Source organism: Columba livia, chromosome 7 (assembly GCF_036013475.1).
Source record: "Columba livia isolate bColLiv1 breed racing homer chromosome 7, bColLiv1.pat.W.v2, whole genome shotgun sequence".
Classification (NCBI taxonomy): Eukaryota; Metazoa; Chordata; class Aves; order Columbiformes; family Columbidae; genus Columba; species Columba livia.
This window is the reverse complement of record NC_088608.1, coordinates 15,768,856-15,783,558: the sequence shown is the minus strand read 5'-3', so window position 1 is coordinate 15,783,558 and position 14,703 is coordinate 15,768,856. Positions and strand designations below refer to the sequence as shown.

Genomic DNA, 14,703 nt, shown 5'->3' with positions numbered 1-14,703 from the left:
ACTCACGCTTTACCCCCGGGGACAGCAGCACCTTCAAAATCTCCTTTTTTCCCCACACTCCCAGGGATGCAATCCTCCCCTTCCTCCCCCCGCCACTCCTTTCTGCCCTCTTTGTCCCACGCTGCACTCTCCCGCATGGATCCCCCTTCCCTGCCCTCCAGAGGGGTCCCTCTGCCCCGGGAGAATCCCCTTTAGGACACTCTTTAGGATCCCTTTGTCCCCTGGACGCGCCGGTGCCTCGCTGCCCCGCCACTGCCCTCCAAGCCCGCCCGGTGCCCGGTATCCCGTGTCCGGCGCTCGGGTCCGTAGTGCCCGGTGCGCAGTGCACAATGCGCTGTCCCCAGCATCCGAAGCCCGGCGCACAGTGCCCTGCACCTGGTGGCAGACGCCCGGTCCCGGTGCGCGGCACCCGGCCTCTAGCATGCAGCGCTGGGCTTTCGGTGCCCCGTCCTCGGTGCACGGCTCTCCGTGCGCCGTGCCTGACCCGCGGTCCCCGGTGCCGGCTGCGCGGGGTGCGCGGTGCCGGGCGCTGCTCACCTGCCGGGCGCTCGGCGCTGGCGCCGTACTCGGCCGTGTCGCGGCGGCGGGCGCAGGTGCCCTGCCCCTGCACCAGGGCTTGGAGGGGCAGCTCGGCGCCGGGGTCGGGGTAGCAGCGCAAGCCGGCGGCGCAGCGCGGCGTGTAGACGCCGCACGCTTCGGCCTCCAGGCGGGCGCACACCGGGCAGCAGCCGCAGCCCGGCTCTCGCACCAGCTCGGGGCAGGGCGGGCGGGCGGCCGGGGGGCAGGCGGCCAGGCGCTCCGCCGTGCACGGAGGGCAGCGGAACAGCACCTCGGGCAGCGCCGGCCCCGCCAGCGCCAGCGCCGCCGCCGCCGCCGCCACCAGCAGCCGCGGCCAGGCGGCCCGCGCCGCGCCGCCGCGACCGACCCCGCCGAGCGCCATGGCGGGACTGACGGGCGGCGGGGCCGGCAGGTGGACACGCCGCTCGGCCCCCCGGCGGCGCGGCGCGGTGCGGAGAGGAGCGGAGCCGAGCGGCACAGCACGGCACGGCACGGCACAGCGCGGAGCGGGGCCTGGCGCGCCGCGGCGCCGCCGGGTCCTAGAGCCGCCCCCACGCCCGCCCCCCCCCGCGTTGTGGTCGGGGCTGCCCCGGAGTGGGGAGGTGGGGCTGCCCCAAAGGGAAGAGGGGTTCAGCCCCCGAGGGGGTCAGAAGCTGCCCCAGAGGAGGTTGGGATGGCCCAGAGGGGAAATGGGAGGTTTGACCAACATGGAGTGAGAGCCTACCGCAGTGGGAGTCAGGTTCTGCCCCACGGGTTATCGGGGTCTGCCCCGCTGGGAGAAGTGGGGCCAAACCCAGAGGGAAGCGAGGTCTGCCCCACAGAGACACCTAATACAGGGAAGGATGGAAATGCTGCCCCACAGGGATACCCAGTGCTGGAAGTGATCTCCACACTGGGTGATCTCCACACCCCCATAGAGAGCCAAGAAACCCCCACCCACCCTTACCCTGCTGCCCCAGAGACTCCAGGCCAGGCACCAGGAGCCACATTTCAGGTCAGGTCCCACCATGGGGATGAGGGGCCAAAACCTGAGCTCAGGGACAGTCCCACCATCCAGCCCTCCACCAAACACTGGGCCTGGGACCACCCTGCCTCCATGGGAACAGGACCCTGAGGTCAGGTGAGCCCCCTTGGAGACATAGGGCTTCATGCCCGTAGGGCTGCCCACATCTCCAGCCTGGCTCCTCACAGGGCATTTATACCCCCAAACCAAAGCCATGTGCAGCAGGCTCAGCGCCTTTCCTGTGGCACTGCCCTGCGAGGGTGCCCGAAAGCCAGGGTACAACCTGGGGTGCAGGGGCAGAGGTCTGGGCTTTGGGGTTTTCAGGTGAAATCATACTCCTCTCCCTGCTGCCTGACTGTCACAGGCTACACAGAGGAATTTAAGTACAAGGGGTATTACATAGAGGTGATTTTATTTTTCACTAATAAAAAATAATAACAACAAAGCCAAGGGAATGTAACCGAGCTAATGAAGCTGGAAAACTTGGTTAGTATCGTTGTGGGACTGTATGGTTAAAGTCAAGCACTGAGGCAGTCTGAGTTCCTTCACTCACAGGAATATCAGCTTTGGGGCATTATAACATTTGCTGCTGTAGTTTTTTTGTTGTTTTGGTTTGAGATTGTTCGTTTGTTTGTTTTTTTCAAATAAAGAAAAATGCAAAATGCTGCTGTTGATATCTCGTGCAGCACAACTTTAAGCTTAGGATTACTCATGGCCCTGGAGTTATACAACAATATATTTGTTTGTGGAATCGATGAGCCCAGGGTGGGATGACAGTCTGCAGTGTTCAGCATGATCTGTGAAATCCCACCAAGCACCTGGTCCCATCTTGGTTCCCGTGTCTTCCCAGGCAATAACTTGGGTTTTAGAGAGGTTTAATCAAGCATGGTCCCTTTCTCTGGCTGCCTCTCATGCTGCAGATACCTCATAGTGGAAGAGCTGCCCATTTGCTTTACCATTTACCACTGTTTGTTTGCACCTCGCTCAAGCTGCGCAGTGATTTGACCCATCCTTCTTTCACTCCTGGAGGAATCCAGCTAGTTTTGGGGTCCCTTTGGCAGCAGCACTCACTGCTGCTTGCAGCACTCATTGCTCTGAGTGTAGGGGACACCAAAACTCGAAGCCAACAAAATGTTTCCCTGAAATTAGAAGCAAATAACTAAGGTATGTTTATTCCACTTCACGTTAAAAAATCCTCTTTTGTATTACAGAATTTCAGCCTGAGTGACTTAAGAAAGTCCTCTCAAGAAGACCAAAAAAAAAAAAAAAAAGAAGTAGAAAAAAACCCATTACAGACTTTGCATTCGTTACTCACACAAATCACAGAGTGGGGAAAAACGGGATGCACAGCTCTGCACACAAGCAGCCCCTCAAAAGCTTCCCTTTAAAACAGATTTGCCAGCAGATGTTCAATAGAAAATGCAGCAAATTATTTTCATCGCACACTCACGGCTTCTCGGGGATGGAGAGAAGGAGGCTCTTGGTACCTTTTTTATGATCTGCCATTGACTTCACTAATGACTCACATTTGGTTCCAATGAGATATTTTCATATGACTAATGAATCTATATTTGGAAGCATAAGAGGGTTTGGCTAATTATCTGTTGCAGTCAGTTAAATATTCCAAGTATTCAAAGTAGGTTTTCTTCCAGTGGCAAATGTTATGCCCCCATGGTCTGTCTTCTGCTGGTGCTTTAAAAGCAGCCCAGCACTTTGACTCGTACCAAGCTGACATCTGGGTTTTTGCGTGTGTAAGCACAAGAGATGGCCTGAACTTAATTATACAGCGAACCAATCCTGCATTTTTTAGGTGGCCAATAGGTCATTCGCCAAGGGACAATTTAAACTCAATTTTTCAACACGCACTTGATGCTTGCAGTGGCCCATTTTGCTGGGGGCATTTACTGAGGTGCCATTAATAACTCCTGGCAGGGGCAAATTCCTTATGAGCACCGTTGTGTAGGCTGCTTGTGCACAAACCATTTTTCCACAGGGAGGGCTCGAAACCTGATGAGAGAAGGGAGAGAAGAGGGGGAGGGAAGGGGCTCAGCTGCCTGAGTTGCAAGAGGACATTAAGCATAATGATCCTGGAGGGAAAGAAACCCTAAGCAGCTCAGATGTGGGAACGAGCCAGGATTTCCTGTGCATATGCCTCTTTAGTAGGTGCTCGGGCTGTTCTTCTTTTATCGCCGTTATTTTCTTTGTCCGTCACCGAAGCAATAACGCCGGTGCAGATACAAAGGATCAGATGTCCCCCCTGCCCTGGCTGCTGCAGCCCTCGGCCGAGAGACCTCTCTGTGCCACTCTCCAACTCCAGCCAAACAATAAAGAAGGTTTTACAGCTGTTGTGGGGATGGGAGGAGGCGGGGAGTCAAAGGGAAAACAGCTTGAGTGCCCGTGGCCAGCCATAATTTCTCCAGTGGGTCTTTGCTGACAGTTTTAGGATTAACAAGTGAGTTCTGTTCCCAAGCATTTACCCCTCTGGATAAGCTGGTCTGTTTGTTCTCAAGGGTTTATTTTACCCTACAAAATATGGCATTGCCAAACAGATGTAGGCTTGTTCCTAGAAAGGCAAGTTAAAGCTGAAGCTGCATCTCACAGAGGCTTTAGCTCTTGGAATTGTTTGGAAATGCTACAGTATTGCTCTGACCCTTTTCAGGGCAGTTTTTTCCCACAGACGTGCTGCTTGATTCTTTTATGGCTCTGTCCTTTGTCAAGGATGAATTAGGAAAAATAAACTCGCAAACAAAAAGTGGAGGCCCAGCACAGAGATCCTCTTGCTCCCAATGATTAAGAAGTATTTTACAGCTCCGGGTGTGAGGGGGAGAAAACAATGTGTCCTCCTGCGTTTTTCTTTCCCTCATTTTTAGCTCAGTGGGTAATAGGGAGGTGGAGGAAGGGAAAAAAAAAGGGGGGGGGGGGAGAAGAATAAACAAATAATCTTATTTTTAAAGGCCTCCTTTTCAATAGACTGACACAAAATACTTTATGGTGAGTGCTAGAGAAAGCCTCCTGTGTCCCAGAGCTGGCATGGTGAGGGGCAGGTGATGAAGAAGGGAAGGCTGCAAGGAGGAAGGCTACGAGGATGCATGCTGGGCCTGATGTGAGTATTTGGTGGGCAGCATCCTGCTTTCTCACTGCAGATTTGGCAAACTTTGGCCATAGTAAAGATTTGCAAAGTTTCTGAGACCTGGGAATCGCCACCAGCTCACAGCAAAGTGCATCAGGGTGGGACAGCAAGGAGTCTGCCGTCCCTCAACCCCATCCATCCTCCTGGGGGTGGCAGGGGAACATGCCCAAGGTCAGGGTGAGTCGGTAGGGGGAGCAGAAGGAGCTCTGCCCTGAATCCTGTCCTCTATCAAAATAGACATAAAACCAAATTACGGAGATGCCAAGTCTCTTCACAAGACGTGTGCACTCGTGGTCTCGGGTGATGCCCTGTCCTGCAGACAGCAAGTTTTTCCCCTCAGCAGCAGGTCAAGCACACTGCTGGAGCTTGGGGGGAAATCCCACCTCACACACAAACCCAGCTCCCCTTCCCTGTACTGGCATTTGGGAAATGGTTCCCTGTCCCCTCACTACACACCCCCTAGGACAGTAGGTCCCCAATACTCCAGCCCCACGCTACCTTATCCCCTGGCCACAGAAGTGAGAGTGAAACTTCACCTGCCTTCGGACACCCCAATTCAGCAGCTTTGCCCACTGAATCGAGGTGGTGGGAGTGAGCTGAGCAGGGCACTGCTCAGGGAGGCACTGTGAGACCCTCTTGATCCAGCCTGCCCACAGTACCAGCTGCTTCCCAAGGCAATCGCACCAAAAATAGCAAGCTTTCAAGGAAATAAATGAATGGCCCAGAAATAAGTTGTTTCTGTTGACACTATGCTAGCATCACCTCTTTTTCCTCCTCGGGGTTAGGTGCCCAGTGGCTTAGGGCAAACCTTACCTGCTGCCAGGGCAGGCATGAGGGAGCAAAGTTTAAGTGGTGCAAGATCAGATTTTGCCCATCCACCAGACTCGGTCAGCAGAAAGGGTTGAACGTGGAAGTGGGAACAGTTCTCTGAAATAAAGCTCAGGTTCTCAGACTCGGAGCGCTCGCTGTGCTCCCGCAGGAGGCAGGGGCAGAGCTGTAGCTCTGGGTTGTTGCAGGCTCTCCCCAGCACGGCCACTGCCTGTCCCTGCCCTCCAGCCTTCACTCCTCATGGTGACTGTTTTATTTGCTCTGCGGTTACACCTCAGCCTCCTGTTCTTCTTCCCCCACACAAACATTTCATGCTTCCCTCAGCACTTGCTCTCTGGAGCTTGGTCAGCTCCAGTGCGAGTGGCACAGGAACCCCCTGAGGTCCTCTGGCTCGGATCCCCTCCCTCATTTCTGCTGCCCCACAGGTCATGCTCAGAGGTAGGTCTGAACCTGCCTTGACACCTCAGGCCTCTCTCTCCATCCTCAGATTGTTTTCCCCAGGTGCATCATCCTGGCCAGAGTTCAGATGTCAGCAGAAGGGTCAATTATAGGCCACTTTCTTTACATTTACCCTATCTGAGATGTTTTTAGAGCAGCCCTAAATGCATTATCTATGAGCCTGATCCAGTAATTGCAAATGCTTTGGAGTGGAGTCCAAGCTACTTTGTTTAGGTTTCTGCAGCACTGATTAGAGATTAGCAGTGCTAAAACCACCCATTTAGCTGGAAGGCATGAAGCAGTGGTGGTTTTCGGGCTTAAGGGCCAGGTGCTTCACATGCCTGCCCACCTCCCAGGCACTGATGCTCTCTGGTCAGGGTGCAGGGGAAGGATGCAGGGTTCCACCAATTTGTCTGGTCTGCAGTTGCCATACATAGCAGAGACTTGTGGATTTGGACACTACAGTAGCCAAACTCCTCACTGATCCCTAAGCAGCCCTCAAAAATGCCTTCATTAGTCTCAAGTGTACAAAGCAGTTTGAAATCAAGCAGCTGACCTGGAGGAGGTGGTGCAAAAATTGTTAAATATTGACCTAGGCCGGCCAGCCACAGTGACTTAGCTTATAGGAATGATAAAACAAGAGCCGAGAGGATTTGTGTGGAGAACGTCCTTGACTTCAGCAGGTACTGGGGTTAATTGCTGTTGGAAGAGGACCCAGCAAGGACAAAGGAGATGTAGCTGAGGAAAGGGAAGGAAAAACCTTTATCTCAATCCAAGGTAGCAGCAGATCTTTGCAGAGATATTTGTACTTTAAACAAATCTCTGTTTGAAGTGGGCCTTGGGTGACTAAAGGACCTGGTACTATCCACAGCTTCTGTATTACAGTTTCCCGGTCGCAGCCTTCAGGATATGAGCAGAAGGTGACCTCTTTGCAAAGACCCTAAAAATTCAGCGCCTTCTCAGACCTCACAAAGTCCCAGCCCTAACCTGTCAAGAGCAGGGATTAATACTCTCTTGGTTTGGTGGCCAACAGCCCTAGCTTCTTACTTGAGGACCCGCCTCTCTGGCCAAGACCTTCCCTCTCTGGGACACTCACCCATGATTTCCCTTCAGTGGTAGGAGAGCTCCCGCAAACTCTCGAGCCTGGGCATGAAAGCCACCACATTGCTTACACCTACTGAGTCTCCTGATATACTCCCTCGTTTCCATGGGGATTTAGATTCCCAGATAAAAGTTAAACTGAAAATCCCTTTGTTTCAGCAAGCCCAGATGCTAGAGCGTCCAGCTCCTTGGAGAGGGCTGAAACAGCCTCCCAGCCCAGTGACACACCGAGAATAGGAACCGGGTAGTTTGTCCCTGACAAATACGAGAATCTAAACCTTTGACATTTACATTGACAGGCTTTCTCTCGATATCTGGTACCCCTTGAGCAGGGCAGTAGGATGAAAGCATTTCAAAGCACACGTAGATGCTTAAGAATTTTACTAGCAGCATCAGCCAACATTTCCACTTGCTTTGTATTTGCTGTTGGAAAAGTAATAACAGCTTTGGAGAACCTACTCAGGAGAGAAAACAGCACTTTCTGAGGCACCACACTGTGATACTGCTTTGAGTAACAACATTGCATGCAGGAATGGAGTGGAAAGGGGCTGCAGCCCCAGGAGGAGCAGGGAGTGCTTACATGAGTCCATGGAAAGTGCTTGGATGGAACAGGATGAAGGAAAGTGTGGTGTGACTACATATGAAGAACAGACTCCAGCTGCCGGTCTCTAGCTGCCTGTGTCAAAGCCTCCTAGAGGAAGTAACTTTATTTGTCTCATGGGACAAATAAAACAAGTACTGGAAAAAATACAGGGAACAGTCTTGTGTTGGCAGGGGACAAGAGAGACCATTCAGATCTTAACTCAGAGCACAGAGCTCTCTTAGGGCAAAAGAAGTATTTGAAGGTACACCGATATTTACCCCTAACACAAAGGAAACCCCTGGCCTCTGCACTCTCCTGGCTGTTGAGGAACAGGAGCTACTCCAGGACTAGGGAGCACGCAGTGCTGTGCTGCCTTTGACCCCTACCAACTCCTATAACAAGAATTTCCCCAGTCCCATTCCTCTGGTCCTGTGTCTGCGCCTCTCTTGGGTCTGACTCATTTCTGGAGATGTGGCCAAGGAGAGAGAGATAAACCCAAGAGCTGAGGGGACAGAGGATCTTGCAGAAGCAGGTCCTCACCCACATCTCCCCCGGTCTCAGACAAGCTCTGTTCCACCTCACAGGGCATCCTGGGGCAACACCAGCTCTGTCTTTCTGCCTCCAGACACAGCCCCTTGCCCTCCTCCGCAACAGCAGAGGAGAAAGACTGAGGAACCAACCCTGTATAAGAGTGGCTACAGATGAACATCTCTGTTGACAATCACAGCCATTTGACCAATAACGGTACAGTAGAAAAACACAGGGCCTCGACTCAGAATATTTAATCACATGCTTTAAAGCATGCTACCTGTGTCAAGGAAGGTGTGGGAGGAGGTGATCCGGATGATCTGTCTCCAGGGTAATGTGGTGAGCCCCTCTGCACCACTGCTGAGACAGGCAGGCAGCCTGGCGAGCAGGTTTCTCCTTGCAGGAGATTTCTCCTTGCACTCCCACAGCAGTGAGTCTCTGCATTTCTTCAGCATGTCCTTATGTACCAGCCTGTGAACACAATCAGTGACATGACATGCAGCTCACCAGCAAGACAGCGTCTGGAACTTTCTGCCTGAGTGTCACTGTTCGTTTCTGGCTTGCCCCTCACTGATGCCTGTAACACAGAAGGAGCTGGACTAACAAGCTCTCCCCTTCCTTGCTGACACAAACACCCTGCCAAAGAAAACGCATGATGAAAGTAACAAGGATAGGCCACCACTGTCCAAGGCTGTATATTCCTTCCACCCCAAGAAAATGTCCCCTGGTGGCCTCACAAATCAGTACCTCCCAGGGCCCCACACCACAAGCAAACCAACACTGCAAAGCAGATGGTTGGGCTAGAGACCTCCAGAGGTCCCATGCAGAGCTGGAAAAAGTTGCTCAGGGCTTGTCCCCATCCAGTTTTTAATACCTCTAGGGATGAAGATCCCACAGACTAAACCACTCTCCCTGTGAACCTTTTATTTTTTTGGTCAAGACAGAACTTCCCTCGCAGCAACTTGTGCCTTTTGCTTCTTGTCCTTTTGTGGTGCCCCTCTGAGAAGAGACTTGCTCCATCCTCTCTGAATCCTATATTTGGAGAGCCAAATAGAACAATTAGCTCTTGCCATGTCTTCTCCAGGTTGAACAAACTCAGCCCACAGCCTCTCCTCATCAATTTCCATCATCACATGCCAATTATTAATCAGACCTTTTATTAAAGATTCTGGTGTATCAACAGTAAAGCATGATTTTAGCTTTATAGCTCTGTGTCTGTTTCCAAGGATATTTTACTGGCCTGTTGTACAAAACTACTTAAACCTTAAAATGAAGTCATCTCTGCTGCAGAGCACAGCTTGCTAATTAACCTTTGACAAAAAACCCTACAGCTAAGGTCTCAAAGCATGAGCAGCAACGTGGCTTAATGAAAGGGCAGAGAGCTTTTAGAAAGATAACAGGAGGGATTCAGGTCATGGGTATGCCTGGACATCAGACCTGCATGAGCCAAGCTCTACCACATGACTTTGAAAGTAAGTGGATGTTAAAGCTGAGGACACTCCCACTCAAATAAACTAAATTTGGATTTTAAGTGCAGCCCCTCTCTGCAAAGCAGCTCTATAAAAATGTCATTATGGGGATTCCTGTTCATTGTTTCTTGCAGACTACAGATGAAACCCATCCTACCAAAAAGATGTTTTCCAGCGAGCCTTCTGCAAATGCAGGTTCTGCCCCCTCACCTACCAGCTCTAAAACAAAGGATGCAAATCTACCTCCCCAAACCCTATGCAACACCCTGGCTTTGGGGATATGCACCCAGGCTGAACCTGCTAATCCACTTGCATGCTCTGTGCTGGATCCATCTTTCTCCTCCAGCACCCACCTCTCCCATGGGTCACTCTGTTCTGCAGGCACTGCTGATGTGGCTGCAGGGGGGTACGGGGAGCAGTCGAGAGCAAACACAGCCCTTATCTTAGGCAATAAACCAGTTACTCACTTTTTTATCTGTCAGAACAGCTGTAAGATGGAGTAAAGCCTACTTACCTTCATTGCTGGGATTTTTCAGAGAAGCCTAAGAGAACCAGGAGCCTGTGCACTATGGGCATTCAAAGGCAAATGAGTACATTATTTCCTTCAGCATTTTTTACTTTCCCAGCCTGCAGCAAGTACAGTCCAATTCTGACCCTTGAAAGGAAGCAAGTGCACAACTAGCGCTGTTTTTATGCAGTGTCTTTTGAGAGTTGAGCTACAATTTAAATCACTTTGATGATGCACACACACTAATTTCTCCTGAGAACAAAGTAGAGAGAATCCCCTCAAAAAAGACAGAAATATCTGCTTCACTTCAAACTTGCCTTTTTTTAATTAGCTGACTAAATCTTAAATCTTAAGCGTCAGCCAGGTCTAAGGGTGAACAGTGCACATCTCCAGAAAGAAGGGAACTCAGTTAGGAAAATTCTCCTGTCCTGCAGCATGTAGGACTATATACCTGCCAGTGGAACAGTAAAGGTGACACTGTGAATGTATGAATGCACTCTAGCTGTAAAGAAGCAGCAAGCACCATGTGAGCAACGTTTGTGCACACCTTGGGCAGAAATGCTCCTTGCTTGCAGCAGGCAGGCTGAGGAAGTAGCAGCTCTTCCAGGGAATCAGCTTTCAAGACTTAAGTGCTTGTGCTCCAAAGTAGACCAAGAAGAAGAGGAAGATGTCTTCCAAAACAGCAGGAAAACAGACACACGAAACAAAAAGCAGACAAAAAAAAATACTTCTTGTATCTGGCCACATTAGTAAGGCTGAAAAATAACTAAAACTTTTGAATACAAGATACCAATCAGGACACCAATGTAGCAAAGAATGCGGTGTTACTGGCCCGGGGAAATGGCAAGATGCACCCAGGTGAAGAGGGGAAAAAGGGGCTGGACAATGTGATCTTGTCTGTTGAGAGCCCAAAACAAGCCCAAAGGATCGCTCCTGAGCAATTTGCTGGATGTGCTGCTCTGGCGTGAGCCGCGCAGGAGGGACCGCAGGGACAGGGTGGCTCTCTCTCGGCTCGCTTGCCCTCTGCCGGGTGCCAGGATCTCGGCGAGCGCAGCCCGACATTCAGAGCACCAGGGCTCAAGGCAGCTCTTTGACAGGCCAGTGATGCATTTCTGCAGGGCTGGATGCACTGGGAACTGCAGGGGAGGGGGCAAGGGAAAGCTGAACGAGACAGAAACTGCAATAGGTATAGAAAGTGATGGAGGGTGAGTTATAAAAAAACAAATGAACAAACAAAAAAGAAACATCTTCCCCTTGTCACTTGTATCTCTCTGAATTGTCCAGTGTTTCAACAAAACAAGCTTTTTTTAGCTCAGGTTCTCGAGATTTGAGTGTCTGTCTCCCTGAAGGAGATTAGCACTGCTTTGTAGTGCTGTTAACATGCCTGAAAGAGCAAGAGGTAGATATCAGGAAGGTGCTGCCATCCTGTTGAAGCACAACTGCCCTGCCCCACAGAGAGGAGACGGGCATGGCTGGCACTATGGGAAGATGTTCAGCTTTCAAACTCCTCCATCTGCTTAGCAACTGTGGAAATAACCCCCACTCCAATGGCTTTTGTGGACTAGCTCTACCCAGCACAGCATAAACACAAAAGATCTCCTAGTTTCTTCATCTCTTAATTTCATGGGACAGGTCAGGGCATGGAGCTGCATGGGATCCAGCCAGGATTCCTGCATATACACACACCACAAGCAGCCCGCACATGAGCTCGCATGAGGTTTAAATCATGGTCTGTGGGAAAATGTCAGCTCTAGACAAGCTCTACACATCAACAAGATCAACAGTAGTGGTAAGCACCTGGAGAGGTTTGATAGCAAGCTCAGCATGACCCACAGGGCACCGTGCTGTCTGCTCTTTTGCCTGCGTCCTCCCAGAAAGGCAGAGCCTTTCTCAGGACACCTTGCAGATCCCCCACTGCTGGGAATTCACTGGAAAACCCACCCTGGTGCGGCAGAGATAGGAGCCAACCATGCAGCTTCCTATGCCTAACACTGCTGCTTGCAAAATCACCATGGTTGCGCCCTACACCCACTTTTTGCTCACAAAACAAAGTAAATGCTCCCATTCCAGCATGGCAATAACCTCTCCCATAAGGACAAAGGATGTCACCACATGCATGTTTCCATTTTGCTAACAAACAGTCATTACTCAAAGAAGGGCAAAAGCGCAGTGCACAGTATGAAGTGCTCGGTAAACCAGTTTACCACATTGGCCTGAACTGGCAAGAGCTGCAAGAGATCAGTCTGCCAAGTCCTTCACTGGAGTCCTTCCAAATTATCCAAACCAGCCAGGATAGTGCTGCTTGGCTGGGAAGTTGGTGGAATGGGGAGTTTGTAGGCAGCTGGACTTCCCCTGTGTCTAGACTGACTCGGGGGTTGCGCTCTGTGACTCACCCCAGGCACCTGGCAGCAGCCTCTGCCCCCGCTGCAGAACACAGAAGCTGGGCTGGAGGAGGTTGTGTGCGTGATCCCAAGGAGAAGTCAGCTGGGCCTGCGTGCTGAGGTGCTTTGGGTGGGGACCAGGCAGTTTGGCTGCAACCTATGTGCCTGGCTGTGAGAGCACAGATGAACAAACCCTCTCCATCACCACTTCTGACTATGCCCTGTTCTGTACCTAACTCATGGCATCTCAGGTGACGTGGCTACTCTACCCGAGCTTGTCCCTAAAATGTGACTCATCTGCTAGCCATATTTCTGCTTGACAAGTGTAAGGCCTGTAGCCCTGCAACAGAGATCCAAGACTTGGTTCGCATTCTCTGGGTGGATCAGAGACATCGTTCTGGTCCTGGACAGACGGGCACAGCATGAGTCCATTGACAGGTCCTTTGAACACGAGCAGGTATCTGCTTTCGAACTCATGCCTGAACTGGGAGCATGGATACCACAGCTAGCTTGTGGATGACACAGCCTAATGTGAGCGCAGAAAGTCTAGCAGGGCTGTATTTCACACTGGGACAATAAAGCCACCATCCCCTGGGACAGCAATAAACTGTCCCCAGAAGAGAATGGTTCTGCTAGTGTAACTGCACTGGGGACTTCAGTGAGCCCAGCTAAGGCCACTCAGAAATCACATCACCCCCAACCCCTGACCTGCATAGCTCTGCGGGTAAAAGTCTGTACCATTGCTCCAGCCAGAAACATTAGACATAACAAATGTATTTTTAAAACAGGGGGGAGGGACATTTTTCAGGCCTAGGGGGTAGAGGATGTTGGCTTGAACTGCAGGAGAAAGTTCAGGGTCAAGCCCTCCTGCATGCAAACTGGCCCCTCCGGCAGTGCTTTGCAGCAATGCCAAGTATCAGCTCCTATTCTAACATCTTCCATACAAGCATCCCTCTCCTTTGGGCACAGACATATTTCTGAAAAAGATTAGGTTGTAAATCAGCTCTACGCTTAGCTGGTTAAGTACTTAAGGCAAGGAGAGTCTGCAAATAATGCCTGAAAATCATGTGACAGAAAGGCAGGTTATAGTGCCTTTCTCACACCAAGGTGTGGGTGCATCAGCCCATTTTTCTCACTCAGATCCCAACAGAAGGTTTGGCCTTCATAATTCTTGTTATCAACTCTCTTCCAAGGCTGGGACAGACAGATAGACAAGAAGATCATATGTCAGCATAATGGATCACCTTTAGAGCACCTCTGACTCTTTATCATGGTTTTCTTCCCACTGGAAAGCTAACCTGAAAGAACCTGGACAACTCTCAAAGGACAGTTCTCCAAAACCCCTTTCCCAACACAGATTGCCTGAAGCCTTAGTGTTTGTAGTAACTGTCCCAATCAACCAATGGGCTAGTGCCAACAGATGCTGGTTTTCTTGGGGTTTTTAAAGTATTTTACTCTCCTCCCCGTTGGAAGAGAGGCAAGTGGTTGACTGTAGGGAAGGAAGTCATGAAACCCACTCAACTCACAACGTTTTGCTAATCTCACCCATCTCCCTGATCCTGAGCCCAGTAGACACCGCACAAGTCAGATTTGTATGCTAAAGTAATCTCTTTGAATATGTTTAGTTCGGCATTTTGGTGAGCAGTATTTCCTGCAATGAAACCTCATATTTTAGATATGCTTCCCCCCCGATGAAATGTCCTTGTGTGTGGTGGATTAACCGTTGTCCCCAGGGCATGGTGTTCCTTCATTTTTATTATGGTAAATTGTTTTCAAGAAAAATACTGCATCGGGAATTTAACTACACTACAGATGCTAAAAATATATATCTTGTATGGATCGAAGCAATCAATATAGTCATTTTTCTGCTCTACCCATTTTCAGTTCCTTGCGATGCTTAAAAAAGACTGGGGAAGGTGCATAACAGAGTTGCTGCAATTTTTTTCTGAGGACTTTTTACCTGCTCTTTAATTTGACTAAACACTCAACAGAACCTTTTTCTTGTGCCTGTCCAAAAGCAGTCCACCATTCAAGAGGTTACCCAGCTACCTGTGACTGCAAAGCATTGACTTACCACTCACTGTGGGGTGCTCCTCACCACATAAGAGTCCCGTGCACTTCCCAAATGTTTTTGAAGAGGCAGCCACCCCAGAGTGGCAATTGGCAGTCCCTTGGC

The 14,703-nt window shown here is 50.7% G+C and overlaps 1 protein-coding gene across 2 annotated transcripts in view; it reads right to left on the bottom strand.

Annotated features, from left to right (window-relative positions):
- Positions 1-14,703, bottom strand: part of IGFBP2 (insulin like growth factor binding protein 2) — an 87,586-nt gene that overhangs the window by 60,739 nt on the left and 12,144 nt on the right. The window contains exon 2 of one of the 2 annotated variants that reach the window (XM_021290295.2): positions 8,450-8,640. In XM_021290295.2, coding sequence (XP_021145970.2) covers positions 8,450-8,640 — 191 coding nt within the window. Of the gene's footprint in view, positions 1-537; positions 1,052-8,449; positions 8,641-14,703 lie in introns of those variants that run through there. The other variant, XM_065070675.1, reaches the window with a different exon arrangement.